General features: G+C 33.4%; 2 protein-coding genes across 2 annotated transcripts in view; one reads left to right on the forward strand and one right to left on the reverse strand.

Annotated features, from left to right (window-relative positions):
• LOC111045780 (type II inositol 1,4,5-trisphosphate 5-phosphatase) overlaps positions 1 to 17696 on the reverse strand; it is a 42414-nt gene that overhangs the window by 10474 nt on the left and 14244 nt on the right. Inside the window, exons 9-10 of the mRNA XM_039420924.1 lie at positions 8433 to 8623; positions 52 to 273 (exon numbers count right to left, since the gene is read on the reverse strand). Coding sequence (XP_039276858.1) covers positions 52 to 273; positions 8433 to 8623 — 413 coding nt within the window. The remainder of the gene's footprint in view (positions 1 to 51; positions 274 to 8432; positions 8624 to 17696) is intronic.
• LOC111045781 (deoxynucleoside kinase) overlaps positions 952 to 17696 on the forward strand; it is a 37058-nt gene continuing 20313 nt past the window's right edge. The window contains exon 1 of the mRNA XM_039420920.1: positions 952 to 1092. Coding sequence (XP_039276854.1) covers positions 1070 to 1092 — 23 coding nt within the window. The 5' untranslated portion in view covers positions 952 to 1069. The remainder of the gene's footprint in view (positions 1093 to 17696) is intronic.

The raw sequence follows: 17696 nt of genomic DNA on the forward strand, positions 1-17696 counted from the left end.
AATGAAGATTATAAAACAAGATTTCATTAGAAAGTAGCATGAAACCCTTACCTTGAGTCCCAATTATCAGTGCCAGTATCGTACTTGTAGGTCGGTCTGAAATTGATTTCGCCCTCTTTGAAACCGACGAAAATGTTTTTCATTCGATGCTGGATTTTGAGTTGATCGCATTCGAGGATTGGCTTGTAGTTCTCGGCATCCACCAGCTCTTTCACCAGACGTGGATCCAGATCTGTGATACGGTAGTTCAGATCACCCAGCCAGTACACCTGACTAGATAGATAGATACAAACAAAGGTTCAAGATATTAGATATACTATTTTATTTTATTCAATCATTCAGAGTCACATAACTTCTAGAAAAGTACAACAGGTTAAATCCCAAAACGGTTCCAACTTGAAAAATTTAGCTTATTAAAAGAAAATGTATATAATATAATTATAACGTGATGTAATTTTTCATCCTCAACAGCATTGTACTATAGAGAGAAAACAATCTCCTACAATAAAACAAATTGAATATTTACAAATACGAACCAATATGCACTATAATAACACTCTTTAAAAAACCCAGGAAATACTATTCTTTTTGATAAACTTATGAACTTTCGAAAATACGATAAACTTTATGGGATCAACTATAGTAATTTCACGATGAAGTTCCACAATTTAGCAAATGATATTCTATTCTACTTCAGATATCAATAACATCATTCAAATCCAATAATAATCGTTCATTCGCGCAGTTTTGTAATGTGAACTATAAAAATGAGAATTGTATAGCTATAAAATGGATGAACGGTCTCAACTACGGCATGAAATTGAAAAATAAATTACTTGATAAGAAACAAATTCAGTCGAGCTTTAAAAGTTGAATAGTAGTTGACATATTATGATATTATGATCAGGAAATATTAAAATCAAAACTATTGTTCTCAATTAGAAACAAGGAATTAATAGAGCGATCACAATGTGCTCTCTAGTACTGCATATCGAACAGCCTGAGGAAGAAGTATTTTTGAAAAACTCATGGATAACAACTATTTTTGGGTCTTACTTTGTAATCAACAATGCAAGCTTTGGAAACAAATATGTGAGTAAAATTGAAATTATGAATTAATAATAAATTATATTAATGTGTATCAAAAATAGAAATTATAAATCGATTGATGAATTATAAAAGATTACAGATTAGTTCCAATTTAAAAAATTATATTGAAAAATTTGATTCAGCAAACAATAGAATAATAGTTCATTGTTATGAATTATTAACTATCAAGTACAGTTAATTATAGTGAGTTCCACGTTATGATACCAGTGAAGAAAGATAGGAGAACAATTTTGTCGATGCTCTTCCTTGACACTGCCTTCTATAGAACATAACTGATACCAGAATATCTTATGAAATATTAACTATATATATTACCTTACCTTATTGAATTAAAATTCATTAACAATAATTTATTACACTCGTTATGTTGTTAAAAATTATCAATTCGCCAAGAAATAATTTTTTAATGATTTAATGATAGATTTTTATAATTGAGATAAAATTTTTTTTTAATTAATTATATTTCATACGTTGTTGTAAAACGATCTAGCCACGTAAGGATAGCAACACCAATAAGAAACTGATATCAACTGAGTATGTTAATCAAATACTACCATTATAACGTGGACCTCCCTATAGATGGGTTTCAGTCTGAACAAAGTAACAGATTCCTTGAAGAACTCAGCTTAAGAAAGGCTACGTTTTCGTTTATGCGACTGCGGCCCAGAAGTCTATCAGTATTAACAGTATTATGTAGCAGTTCAAGTTGGTTCAATGTTTGTTAGGAATTGAGCCGAATCAAAGACAAATAATCAAGGTATCTTTTGAATTTAAACGGTATTTTTATAGTGGACTTATGTTAATGATCCTTGATACTCCTCTTAGAGGAGCACAAAAGCCACATAAGAGCCCATTGCGGGCAAACTCCATCAAGGGCAGAAACATTTTGATATTTATGGTGACAACAGGTAACACCCTATTTGTATCCTTCACAAATACATCAAACTATTCTAAATACAAAATTATCATTTAGGGAAAAATACGAAAATATACAGTATTATAATATACTAAATAAAAGCATTACAATTACAAAATAAGTTAAATATTGAGAAAGAAAACATCTCAACGATTCAGAGAATTAGAATTCAGAAACAAACAACGACTACCCGATAGCCTGACTGTGAGTTTTTAAAACAAACACTCATGACACTTCGCTTATATTCAACAATTCTTTATTGTATGGGTAAGAAATAAATGCTTCTACTGAAGTCCAGTCAATTGTTCAATTCCTGAATCAGTGACAATTAACAATAGATAGTGAAAAATGTCAATTCATGTGATTAAAAATCATATATAATTCAATAGAGGATAGAGTGTTTGTAGAGGAAAATGAATTGAATCAAGACTGGGTCCTTTCAAACCAAAACTAGGTTTGATTTACTCAATGTTAAATTATGAAACTTAGGGCCGGTTTCCGAGCTTGGGATTTAGGTAGGTTCTAGACTTCAAACAGCTGGAGTCAGAAAATTGGCTTACCAAAACGGGGCGTAGTCGCAGTAAAATAAATCTTTATTTTCTCATTTCTATAATTGGAAACGTTTTTCCTTGACGAAATGAAACATTCCTAAATAATTCAAAATAGCCGAAACTTTACACCATTTTCTCTTTATTTTATTTTGTGTTCGTTTTTCTAGTTTTTCGAAATTTAATTTGAACGTGACGTTGGGCCATAGGAATAAAGTTGAGCATTTACTTATACTTCTAAAATATGGAGCATTTGCTTCATTTTCTATGAATAAACGTGAGCAAAACCTTTTGCTCATGCTCTTTTTTCACGACCTTGAGGTTGTGAATGAAAGTCATACATAATTTCGCTCCTGGGTTTTGGAAGATTTTGTGTTAGAAATAGTCACGGATAAGTACAAATTTTGTATTAATTTCATTATTAATTGTTTCTTGATCACGTTTTATCATTTTGTTTTAGATTTCAATTCTTAATTCTATTTTATAAGCCAAACATTGTTTAGAGGTTATTTTGAGGTTAGGTTTTCGAGATTTAAAAATAAACAGAGATAGTTTACTTGACTAAAATTATAACCAATTAAAATCCTATCATTTATAAATCACTTATTATTATTGCAAGTAATATAATTTCTTAGATAGGAAGATGAGCTCAAATAGAACACCGAAGGTTATAATAGAAACGCGGGAGTACTTACGCGTTCCCAAAACCAAAATTCAAAAATGCCAAAACCAAAAACCCCAGTTCCTCAAACTACTTTAGCCGAAAAAGTTGCTCAACTACAAAGTAGCCACACTAATTTAAAAAACCAATTAGAAGTAACTCTAAAAAACGTCTGAGGAAGAAAGGTTAGGGATGGTAGCAAGAAATTAAATCTTTGGAACTGATTATAAAATTACAAGATGAAGACCATAAAAAGAAATACTAAATCTAAAAATCAATGTAGTCTAATGTCGGAGGAAATAAAGAAACTAAAATAAATTTGATAATACTAATTGTATGATAGAACCTCCGTCCAAATGCAAAAAAATAGAATAATAAGAAGAGAATAATAAAAAATTTGAATAACAAAAAAACAGTAGGATTGGATGGGGTCTCAAGCAAAATTTTAAAAGAATGTGAAAATTAATTACTGGACCCTTTATTGCATCTCCTTAATACTTCACTAGAGCAGGGTATTTTCCCTGATGATCTGAAACAAGGAAAAATTTTGCCAATTTTCAAGAGCGGTGATTCTGAAAGAGTTGAAAATTATAGACCCATTAGTATCCTAAATTTAATAAGTAAAATTTTTGAAAGAGTAGTTTTAAATAGGCTATTGATGCACCTGGAAGAAATTAATTTCATATGTGATGAACAGCATGGGTTCCAGAAAGGGAAATCTACTAAGACTGCAATAGTATCCCTTGTTGAAAGACTAATAGATATAATAGATTCAGGTGAGAAGGCAGCCGCAATATTTCTTGATTTATCCAAAGCTTTTGATTGTGTGAACCATAGAATATTATTGGAAATACTAAAAACTGTAGGTGTGAATGGTATAGAACTAAAATGGTTTGAATCATATCTCATAGGTAGAAACCAGTGTGTTGAGCTTACCAAGGTGGATGGGAATGAAATAGTAAAAATTGAATCTCAAAAACTGGAGGTCCAGGCTGGAGTACCTCAAGGCTCAATTCTGGGTCCCTTACTGTTTCTGTTGTATGTGAACCAATTACCAAAAGAGTTAAAAGATCACAGAGCTCTGTTGTTTGCTGATGACACATCGCTTATCTTTAACAATTATTTATTAGATAGTCTAGAAATAAATGCTTTTACTGGAGTACAGTCAATTGTCCAATTCTTGAAGCAAAGGCAATTAACAATAAATAGTAAGAAATGTCAATTCCTACAATTCAAAAGTAAATATAATTCAGTAGAGGATAGAGAAATAAATGTGTTTGTAGAGGAAAATGAATTAGACCAAGAAGAGGAAGTAGCATTCTTGGAATTTTATTGGACAGGAAATTAACATGGCATCCTTACATTGAGAGGATATGTAATAAGATATCATCTGGGGTATTTGTCCTGCGGCAGCTTGCTAGGCTGAATGATAAAAAACTACTGTTAACTGCTTACCATGGACTTAGACTATCTCATATTAGGTATGCTATTTTAGTATGGGGTAATTCATCTCAACAAAATATGGACAGGGTGTTTAAGATTCAAAAGAAGCACTCAGATGTATAGAGAAAGTGAATAGGTTAGACTCTTGTAGGCCTTTATTTAAAAAGCTTGGTCTATTAACTGTGCCATCTTTGTATGTATATGAAGTTGTAATGCATGTGAAAACGAGTGGTGTGATCCAGAATTCAGATGTTCATGAGTATAATACGCGAAACAGAGCAGATTATCATATAATGGGCCACAATAGTAGGTTATTTGAACAAAAACCAGATTATATTGGTAGGAAATTTTATAACAAGCTACCTCAAATCTTGAAAAGTAATGATGATTTGAAGATTTTCAAAAAACAAATTAAAAATATTTAGTTGATAGAGCTTTTTATAGTGTACAAGAATTCCTTTCAAACCTAAACTAGGTTGAACTACTTAGTGTTAGAATTATTATGTAATAACATGACTTGTCTTATACTCCATGACTGGAGTCTTTAGGACGTAATCCTAAAAAAAAATAAAAAAAAAATTCTCATCAAAAAAATAGTTTGAGCATTTGCTCAAAAGTAAAAGGTTTTGCTCAGAATTGTATGAATAAACTAGAGCATAGCAAATGCTTCAAAAAAGGTAAGTGTAGTCTAGAGCAGCTTATCACCTTTTGCTCATAGTAAAATGGCTCAACTAATTCGTATTAGGAAGAGGAAACTATACCAGATACGATCACAACCAATAGTTGAGAACTATAAAACTCTTTTTAGATTCAACCATGATATACAGGGTGATTCATAATTATGGTAAAATATTCTAATACGTGATAGTAGAGGTAAAAATAAGAAAAAAAATCATATAAACATATATCCATAAACGCTTCATTAGCGAGCTATACAGGGTGAAAGATTTCGCCCGGAATTCAGTTCCTCTGGTGAAATACACCGATGCTGAATTGTTTGGGGACTAGTTTTTGAAAAACCTATGCTGGATTCATATGGAAAAATATCTGAAAAATTGAATAAAACTATACTGGAAGCTGTAGTGTGAGTAGTTTTTGAGAAAAAAGTTGAAATATGCAAAAACTTCAAGTAGAAAAACACAGACTTCTACGTTTGATGCCCAATAACTTTCTTTAATGACCAGTAAACAAATATTTTTTCGCAATAAAAATTGTAGAGAATTTTATTCTGAAAAGAATTATGTAAGCTGTGTAAACTAAATTCAAATAAAAGTTGAATAAAATGTATTCTTATGTAGTACATTACACCATAAAAATTTGCTGTTTTATGAGGAGAGAACTAATAACTCATAGGTTGTAGCTGATTGCAAATAAAACATGGATTTTAATAACTGCTGTTTTAAAACAGCTGATTTATTATGTTTTAAATAAGAAAATATTCAAATGAAATTATCAGCTGAAAATTATTTTCAGAAATATTTTAGCTCACTGTTGAACAAAAAAAAAACAAACTGTAAGTTAGGCCTACTGTAACCGCGCTGTGTTTTTTGTTTAATCTATTAACCAGTTATTTGTAACCATTCCACTTTGCTTTCGTGTTGAGTGTTAACTTTTTAAAAAATGGCAGGTAATCTTAGACATTATTCATACTCCGAATTAGCTGACATGCATTTAATGTATGGAGTGGGACACTACTGTAATAGTACTGAAGCAAGACGTTTGTATCAAGAGAACTTTCCTAACCGAATATGTCCAAGTTCAAGGTTTTTTGCCACTATTCATCAACGTCTGTCTGAAACAGATTCTTTGATATCCAAAGAGCACATTTATGCAGGCAGACCCCGATCTACTATGACTGTTGAGTTAGAAGAACAAGTTCTTAATGAAATTTATGAACATCCAGAGAAGAGCACAAGAGAATTGTCAGTGCAGTTTAATGTCAATCAATCTATTATTTGGAGGATACTAAAATAGCAGAGATTACATCCATACCACCTCCAGAAAGTTCATACTCTATTGCCACGAGACTGTATTCCCCGTGCTAGTATTTGCCAATGGTTTTTAGTAAAAATGTTTACCCAAACTTTTTGACAACCGTTTTATTTACCGAAGAGGCACACTTTACAAGAACTGCTATCGTTAACGTCCACAACCAACATATTTGGGCAGCTGAGAATCCTCATGCCATCAATCCTAATCTTCCACAACATCAGTTTTCAGTAAACATTTGGGCAGGAATCATAGGAGATCATCTACTTCTGTTTGAGCTTCCTCCCAGGCTTAATGGCATAATCTAACTAGTCTTTTGGTATAAGTTTAATGTCATTTAGATATGCTACTTTCATATAAGAGAAACTTTTCATAAAAAACCGAATATTTTATTTGCAATCAGCTACAACCTATGAGTTATTAGTTCTCTCCTCATAAAACAGCAAATTTTTATGGTGTAATGTAACATAAGAATACATTTTATTCAACTATTATTTGAATTTAGTTTACACAGCTTACATAATTCTTTTCAGAATTAAATTCTCTACAATTTTTATTGCGAAAAAATATTTGTTTACTGGTCATTAAAGAAAGTTATTGGGCATCAAACGTAGAAGTCTGTGTTTTTCTACTTAAAGTTTTTGCATATTTCAACTTTTTTCTCAAAAACTACTCACACTACAGCTTCCAGTATAGTTTTATTCAATTTTTCAGATATTTTTCCATATGAATCCAGCATAAGTTTTTCAAAAACTAGTCCCCAAACAATTCAGCATCGGTGTATTTCACCAGAGGAACTGAATTCCGGGCGAAATCTTTCACCCTGTATAGCTCGCTAATGAAGCGTTTATGGATATATGTTTATATGATTTTTTTTCTTATTTTTACCTCTACTATCACGTATTAGAATATTTTACCATAATTATGAATCACTCTGTATATCAACATTATCCCTACAAAAGAATAAACACAAAATATAGCTACCTGATATAAAGATAGCCATCACAAAATAGGAAATAGGCATTTAAGAAGATGAGAGTGTAGACGATTATAAGAAGGCTATTTATATTATAAGAATATGCTGAAGATTATTATAGAGATGACATTTTTTCACGCTATTATTTCAAAATTCTAAACTCAACTAACTTAAAACTCTATTCATAAATAGAAAACAGAGCAGACGACGCAAACACAAGCGGTGCCCCCTACTTGCATATTTAGCGCTTCCGTGAGCTATAAAAACAAAGTAAGGCTACAAAAGCAAATCAGCTGATGAAAAATCTTTAAAATACGTGAGCATTTGCTCCAGAGTTCAGGAGCATAGGGTAAGAGTATAAGATAAAGCTTATTCATATAAAAATGAGCAAATGCTTTTGCTTCTACCTTTTGCTCATGAGCAAAACCTTTTGCTCCATGCTCTTGCTCATGAGCATTTGCTCTGGTTTTATTCATATGGGCCAATGACTATGACTACGACTACGACCCGTTTCGGAGAGCCAATTTTCTGACTCCAGTTGTTTATTTATTTTCCAGTTGTTATTTATTTTCAAGTTTAGAACTTAGCTAAATCTCGAGCTCGGAAACCGGCCCTAAGTGTTGATTATGTAAAATTATTGGCCTGACTTGTCTTATACTCCATAACTGGAGTCATAGGACGTAATCTTAAAAAAAACAATAAACGAACAAAAAACACCCCTACTCAATCACTCATATATAGATAAATAACTATATAAGAATAGCGAAGAGATTGCGTTTAGCTACTGACTCGTGATCCTTGATGGAGCGCGGCGGGGTGGGTGGAGTGCTGTGGAATGTGAAGGTGGCTCGCGAGCAGATGTCGTGGAAGTCCTGGTTGCGTCGCTCGTACTCCTCCACGTGGGCTGCCAAATGAGAGTTCACGAAGCAAATTGAAGTGCGGTGCACCTCCAATCGCACACATACGCCGCCTTTGTTACCCTACAAAAGATCGTCAAATTTATTTGATTAATTGATTTGGAAAATTAAAATAAAACTGTTGTGACTTCGACAGTTTGAAAAATTATTTAAATTTTTCCTTTTTTCCAAATAGGTTTAAAACACCCTTTATGATGCTAAATTCAAAAAATTATCTCGGGGGCGGACTCCTATTGAGGGAGGGTTGAGTCTAAGAGAGGGCCGACTGCGCCCTAAATTCGCCCTCCTAGGTCAAAATTGAGGCAGTCATTCTATTCTATTCTGAATAACCAACAGACCACCCCAAAAATTGCGAACCGCAACCTGCATTTTAACAAAAACAACACTGCTTGTAACAACTCATTTATTAAAGAAAATAATAAATGTAAGAGCTCCATTACTTAGCCTTATTATAGAGAAAAATAGCATAAGAAGGTATGCCATGGTATAGGTCATTATGTTCCAAACTTTTAAGCCAATTATTGTCTGTTATCTTAAGCTGATTACTGTCAAATACTGTCAATTATGACCAGGAGAGCGTAAGAACGGCACTCCACAGTATGATAAACTAACAGCATCACATCGCTTCACGTAAAAGAACTACTAGGACTGTCAGGCTCGATTTAACAGTGGAATTTGGAACATAAACGCCCTATACCGTGGGACATCTTCTTATGGTATATTCTCTCTATGATCATATACAGTGTAATATGAAGTAACTATGTAGTGGTACTGAATAGTTATTAATGTAATGTTTTTCTTTGTTTTTTTGTTTTTGTTTTTTTTTTGTAATGGATAAATATGAAAAATACTAGAGCCATTTTTTCAACCCCCGATCACATATCACAAAGACACAGAAAAACGGTAAGGGGAAGATTTTCAGAGCTGAGCAGCTTATCATCCCCACCAAACGCCCTATAATCGGTGCGGCCAGATCGTCAATAAATTATTGTTGTCGAGTTATAGACCCAGAGACATGGCCGCCTCACTTGAGCCTACCGCCAAGTGCTAGTTGCATAGCGTTACTCGAAGGCAATATTTAAGCATAAATCTAAAGAATTCACACAGGAAACATAATGAGTGATGGTTTTGTGCGTGAATGGTGTCGATAAGTTGAAGACGTCAGTTGTAATTACTTCTGGAATCGACATGATCTATCACAGCTTGACCTCATAGAGCAGGTGCAACCAAACGGCTTCTCCGGCAAATCAAATGGGATAATCTTAATCACCCACCATACAAACTTGAATTGGTCACTAGTAACTAATACCTTCCCCCAAATTCAAGACATGACTTTAAGGGCAGAGCTTCCAAGCTAACGAGGAGCACCAAAAAAAAACGTCAGAGCCCACTTGAACTCATTTGGCGGCAGCATTTTAAGAAGATAGATAGATAGATATATTAAATAGCAACCACTGCCCACCTAAAACAGGGGAATCAGGAACTTGTCAAGAGGATTTTGGTAGGGTATTCCACTGGAATTACAAATGCCTTCAATATGTTGAAGAATAATCATAAGTGTAAATAACCTTTAGTGAAAACAAATTATTTTATATACATTAGTCTTTTATCTATGGCCAATCGGAGGTTGAAAAATTGACCCTCGTAACAATTGATTGCGCTTCAACTGTCATGTACTATGAAGGCCAAACATCCAGGAGCGATGTGAGTAGGAAACGTGAATATAAATGAGAATTACGAATAGATTTACTTACGAGTTTGCCCATGATGCCGGTGCCAACCGTTTCGGTGGCCACAGACTGCACGAAGGGCGCGTACTGCTCACGCACGAACACAAGCAGCATCATGCCAACGAGTCGCACGAGGGCGATGCGGCGGTACTTGGCGCGCGGGTGGAGGCTGTTCGTCACCGCAAACCTACCATTCAAACGCATCATACATGAATTGGGCATATCAAAACTGATCAAACATCACACTGGTCCTCCGTATATGAGTAGCTACAGCTCAAGTCAAGTGTGGTAGTTTATGGAACTTTGAGCTACTTTGTTAAATTTCAAGAATAACTTGGAACTGCTTTCCAGAAAGAGAATTTAAACCAAACTTATTATTATTATTGAAAACATTCTAATGACTAAGGCCCGAATGAAGCCACTAGCTGATAATGATGTAACAACTGGAACATGTTAACCTACTCATTATCTTAATATATTTGGTCTGGTTATGTAGGGTCTAATGTAAGCTGTAGTGAAGAAGGTATGTATGTGTCATTGTGATAACTAATAACCCCGTCAATAAAGGTTTTTTCGATCCGAAAATTAAATAAAAGCTGAATCTTCTACCATCGATAGAACCCTCCCAGAGGGTCATTCTCCCAAAAGTCCCAAGAAATCCCCTTGGAGCTTTCCCCCCTAGCCACCCTCAAAGTTGAAAAATGAAGGTAATCACGGAAAATCAATTATCTCTGTATCCATTGATAGAAAACAGTTCTATTATATGCCATTCGATTTGTTACATTATGGACTACAATATTAGTTATATTCATTTTTCCAATAAAATTAACAGTTTTCTTGATAAAATAATATATATGTAAAAATTTAGGGGTTTTTCGATTTGATTTTTTTGTTTTCTCCGATTAACTTCGAAGCAAGTAATTTTAAAGAACAATGTGACGAATAATTATTGTAGCCACATTCATTGCAAATCCATTGATGTATATTGTTATGTATTTGCGATTCAAGTTGACGCCTTGGAAGGGGAAACAGCCGACGCGGCTGACTCCCTTCACCATAGTAAACAGAATAATACTGCTGTCTACATTTCATCTCATTTACACTATGGCGCTCGAAACGATTATTTTTGTCTATTGTTTTGGCATGCGCTGTATACAGATTTTATGTATATAAATTTAGTATAGCTGTATATAGATTTTCACTTTTCAAACCTTTAAAAAAATATTACAATTTTCTTGATTTAACCATGCTCATGATAAAAATCAGGATTTCGTTGTTTGCTCACAGAATTTATTATATTAATTTGAAGTGTGCCTTCTCCATACGAGTCAGAGGTAACACAATAATTTGATAACTCTTGTTTCAGATATTGATGTTTTTCAACGAAGTTTCATGATATATTATGTGTCCGACTCCTTCATCTTATCCTTATTTTGTGAAAAATGAAGATTCAGAATTTCTTTTCATAGCTTTTCTTGTGTTTTATCTTGTTTCTTCACTCTTTATAATTTGAAAACTTGATAATGGAATGAATATCATGAGATCACGTGAACAAAAAAAAAAAATAAAAGTGTGGGCCTACCTGAGATACTATATGATAACACTGTACTCCTGATAAGTTGAAAATTTTCAAGCTGAAAGTAGATTAATTTGTTTCATATTCGGTTCAAATATTAACAAATGTTACCAAACATTACCAATATTATCACATATAGTGAGAACGAATTACTCTGAAGCTTTCTATTCTCACTGAACATGAAGAGGCAATACCAAGCCAGAATAGCAGTTCCGTTCAAATCATTATTATCAGAGCTTTCAAATTGATGATATTTAACTATGGATGTTATCCCCATCTCACAATTTCCCTATTTATCCTTATCCTCATTCAGAATAAATAGTTGATCTCTATAATCAAAAAAATCAATGTACAGTACCTATAATAAATAGTAAAAATAACAAAATTTCTAGTAATAATGCAACTTTTTCTAGGTACGAATTTCAAGGCTCATAAAATGACTTTTTCTCAATCACAGGCAGAAATTCCAATGATCATCATAATAGTAATTTAATGAAAATTGTTTGTATTGTACATTGTTTGACGTAAGATAAGCTACATCTTTAAGATAATCAACGTATTCAGGATTAACATGTTTATGAATGAAAGCGAGACTGTGATAGAAGATTGGTTAAACTGAAATATAAACATTATATAAAATGCATATTTCTGATCAACCATAATTAAAAATGATAGTATCAAGCCGTAATGAATTGAGCAACTGGAATTCAAAGTTACTATCCACTGTTCAAATCGCACTGTGATTCCCTTTTACTTCCAAATGAATTGAATTGCCTCACTCTCCAATGTAACAATTATTGCAAAAAACCAGTGGAATGTGAACGTCATCCAAATAGCATTTTATTTCGATTTTCAGATCATGAAATTCATAAAAAACTAATTCTTGAGAGAATAGTGATGAATTGCAAACAGTGCAAGTAACATTGATACAAAGCGATACAATGAAAATCAACATCGATTAATTTAATACTGAACTTATCAAATTTATATTACCGTTAATTTATATTATTTATAAAGCTTATAAAATGTAAAACCAACATTTTAAATTTCCTCTACTGGAGCAAAACATCGATAGAAAATAAAGAAGAGCCCATTATAAGCGCAATATACTTGTGTACTAGAATTCACTTGAACTAACTCATCACTTCAACCCTTCAATGATCACAATGAACTAGAATGGTATAAAAACCATGAAATTGATAATCAGGTACATTTTTCAAATAGCTTCACCCAACTAAATCTGTGAATGCTAAGTCATAAGAAATCATGTCCAATAGATTTAATTTGAATGCTTCAAATAGAAAATGATCTATTCTTTTGGTGCCCTAATCAAAATCAATTTCAATCAACATTAATCGACATAAAGAAATACTTCTGCCAACCTTGTGTAATGAATGACAAGATGCGAGTAGAAAGTTATGATTGAGACTTTGAGCAGGACGGACGCTTACTACTGCCGCTCTCGTTATCTTTTGTAGTGCTGTTTTCGATAAAAGTGTTCTTGTTACGGTGTGCATCAAAGTTAGTTCTAAAAATCTGTTTTATTCAACGTTAAATATTTTTCATAATATCATGTCTGATAGCTGTAACACCTGTCTGAAATCGCTTAAGGCCATCAAAGTGAAAGTGTCATGTTGCGACTGCCATAAAAACTTCCATGGAAAGTGCGTTAGCCTATCCGCTGAGGACGTAAATTATTTAATGGAGCAGGGCGACTTGTGGCGATGCAAGCCGTGTTCCCAGCAACGTCGAAAGAGTATGGCGCTAGAATCCAAGGGAACTGTAACATTTGATGACGTTATCAAACTTATTGAAGAGCTTAGGGAGGACTTTAAGCGTGTGGAAACTAGTCTCGGCGCTTCAATAGAATTCTGTCACAATGAAGTTGCAGAAGCTAGGAAGACGGTCGAGGAGCAGAAAGGTGAAATTTCCAAGTTGGTGAAAACGGTGGATGAACTGAGAAGTGAAAATAATGGGCTTCAAAGGAAGATAGCTGATCTTGAGCTGAGGGTTGAGGATTGTGAGCAGTACTCGCGTCGTAACACAGTAGAAATACATGGAGTACCGATGCAGAAAGGAGAAAATGTTGTTGCAATCGTCAAAGATGTGGGTCGTTCGCTAGGGTATCCAATAGAGGACAAGATGATAGATGCATGCCATCGCCTGCGTTCCAGGGTGGGGTCTGACAAGCATCCTGGTATCATTGTAAAAATGGTACGGAGGCTGGATTCAGAAGAGCTACTCCAGAAACGCCGCGTGAAGCGCAACTTCAACACGCATGACATGGGTCTGACCTCAGGACCCGCGGTGCCGATCTACATTAATGAGAGCCTGTCACCTGCTCGGCGTAGCCTCTACAATGCGGCCCGACAAGTGAAAAAAGATAAGAACTTTGAGTATCTATGGGTCAGAAGTGGTAAAATTTTTCTAAGAAAGAAACAGGGATCAAATGTGATAACTGTTAGGAAAATTGAAGACCTGAAAGATTTGTAAGTCCTTTTGTTACTTTTATGTTATTCTATTATTTTTTGCATTGTTTTAAATTGATAAGCTATATTTTTATTTTTATTTTTTATACTCTTGTTTTCGTTACTCTTACTTTTGTTGTCACGGTGAGACCGAAGTACCCATTACTTGTAGGTATTTTTTATTAGTTTCTTTATTCAAAGACATATATAGATATTATAAGAAAAGCTTATTTCTTTCACATTATTCAATTCTCTTTATTGTTTTACATTTCTTTTAATCTCTCTATTACTAAATTGGAAATAATATCAATCTCTGTCTTTATTGCTAGAAGGCAAGCTCACAGAATGAGTATAAAAACAAAGTTCTTAGTATCAGTTCATTCTACAGTAATAATAAATTTGTCACATTCTTTCAATGTCTGATTCTAATCATGTTCTAGTTTTTATAAATCAGAATATCCGTAGCCTAAGGCAGAACTTTGATTTGTTTTTAGTTGAATTAAATAACTTTGAAATATCTCCGGACTTTATAATACTAACTGAAGTATGGATATCTACCGATGAGATAAACTTGTTTCGAATTGATGGTTACAATGCTTATGGTTGTTGTAATGATAACTATCGAGCCGGAGGGGTAATAGTTTACGCCAAATCACAATACAGATGTAGCATTTTAGGTAGCTCAGATAAGCGGTCAGCCGACTGTTTGCAGCTTAGTTGTTGTGATGATAACATTGAATTCATTGTTTTGGCAGTTTACCGTTTACATAGTATTCCAATACAGGAATTTCTCGATGATATCGATTGCATGATAGCTTCTCTAAAAGGAAAAAATATTATTTTCACCGGAGATATAAATTGCAATTTACTGCTTGATGATAGAGTAGCTGATTCTTATCTTAGCCAGATGGCTAGCCACGGATTAGACTGCCTTATAAATGAGCCTACAAGAATAGTTGGTGATAGTCAGAGTTGTTTAGATCATTGTTTCATCCGATTCAACCAAATAAAACAATTAGTTGATCACAATGCTATAGTACTGCACCTTGGAATTACTGACCATTCAATGGTACGTCTAGAGCTAGATATAAGAAAACGTTATCACGTTAAAGATGCCACGGAAAGAAGCAGCCTTGTGATTGATTTCGATCAACTGAAAGTAGAGTTACAAAGTTTGCAATGGGAGAGCGTCTTAGATAAGAACTCCGTCTCAGCTGCTTTCGTTTCGTTCACCAAGCTATTATCAGACTCAATAGATAAGTGTAAATGCAGTAGACCCCGAAAAAGTGTTTTTATCAATAATAAATTAACTCCATGGATTTCTGACTATTTATTTAAAGGAATCAATAGAAGGAAAAAACTGTACAAACTTACGATTTCAAGACCACATGATTTAAATTTGAAAGAATATTACAGAACATTCAGAAATAAATTAAAATCCGATCTGAGAAAAGCAAAAGAGCAGTACTACTTGAAAAAATTTGATAATTGCTCAGGTAATTTAAAAACTCAATGGAGAATAGTAAACAGCTTGATAGGAGATCGGGAATCAAAGCATGATGTTATAAGTTTAGAAATCAATTCAGAGACAATCACTGATAAAAAACGTATTGCTACAGAGTTTAATTCATTTTTCATCAAAATACCGCAACAGTTAAGACATTCAATTATTAATGTAGAGAATAATGCAGTATTTAATTCCCATTTCAAGTATAAAAATATTTTGCATTCCTTGTTTTTCATTCCCACTAATGAAACTGAAATTCTCAAGATAATAGCCGGTTTGAAAAACAATAAAGCTCCCGGGTTTGACAATATAAGCAGTTACATTGTTAAGAGAATTTCCATTCAGATTGCTGGTGTTTTGAGTAGGCTTTTTAATTGGAGCATGATGAGTGGTGAATTCCCTGACTGCTTGAAGGTTGCTATTGTAATCCCACTTTTCAAACAGGGCAGCAGAGAAAAACCAAATTGTTACCGTCCAATATCTCTATTGTCAGTTTTCACCAAGATTTTTGAAAAGATTATAAAAATTAGATTGATAGGTTTTTTCAAAAAAATAGATTATTTTAGTAAAAATCAATTTGGTTTCAGAGAGGGCCTGAGTACCGAAGATGCTTTAGTTTCATTTTTTGAGGATATCTATGAGAGTATAAATGAGGGTAAAAAATGTTCAGCATAATATCTAGATATCACTAAAGCCTTTGATACAGTGGATCATTCAATTTTATTAAATAAGTTATATGCAGCTGGGGTACGAGGCTTACCATACAAGTGGTTTCATAGCTATCTTCGAAACAGAAAGCAGTGTGTGAGGGTAGGGGGATGCTACAGTAGTTTCAAGAATATAGATTATGGTGTGCCCCAAGGTTCAGTCTTGGGACCTATTCTATTTCTTGTTTATATAAATGATTTATGTGATGCAAAATTGAATGGAAGGTTGACTGCTTTTGCAGATGATACTGCACTCACATATTCAGATGTAGCATGCAATACAATATACACAAGAATGAGCGCTGATTTAAGAGTCTTGAATTATTGGTTCAGCAAAAATTTCATGGTTTTAAGTGAAAAAACTAAGTACATGATCTTTAACTTGAGGGGAAATTTATTTTTTGATACAGATCTGTGTTATCATAGCTATTCCTGCTCTGTTGTTAATAACTGTAACTGTCTAACAATTAACATTGTGAATACTTTTAAATACTTAGGTTTAGTTATCGACTCTTTATTGTCTTGGAAAAATCATGTGGCGAAATTGAAAAAGGAGTTTTGTAGAGGAATAAGAAGCTTTTACATGCTACGGGATTTGTGTCCTACACGTGTATTATTGAATGCTTACCATGCACTTATTAACTCTCGTATGAGCTATGGTATTGTTTTGTGGGGTGGAACCTATGTCACAACACTGAATCCCATAATTATTTTTCAAAAATCATTTATACGTATAATTACCAGATCACTCAGAACTGATCATTCTTGGCCACTGTTTTTTCAGCTTAAGATACTTCCAATCAGAAATCTCTATGTTTTCAAAGTACTAAAGCTATTCTTTCTAAGAAGCCTCAATGCAAATCTTACTCGGGATATCAGATATGACTTCAGACGGGTTTTAGTTCAAGTTCCCCAATCTAATTTAACAATTTTTCAACATTCATTTTCTTTCAATGCACCTAGAATGTTTAATTTAATTTCAAGAAAATTTAATACCTCAGTCCCATTCAATATATTTCTTAAAAGTTTGAAGTTCTATCTGTTCACATTGAATGACTGTGAATCTTTTTTGAGGATTGTACATTAGTATAAATATTAGGCAGTATAATCTTATTCTTGAGTCAGTGGTTTTTTCCCTGTCTTTCTGT

This window comes from Nilaparvata lugens, chromosome 2, assembly GCF_014356525.2.
Source record: "Nilaparvata lugens isolate BPH chromosome 2, ASM1435652v1, whole genome shotgun sequence".
NCBI classification, from domain to species: Eukaryota; Metazoa; Arthropoda; class Insecta; order Hemiptera; family Delphacidae; genus Nilaparvata; species Nilaparvata lugens.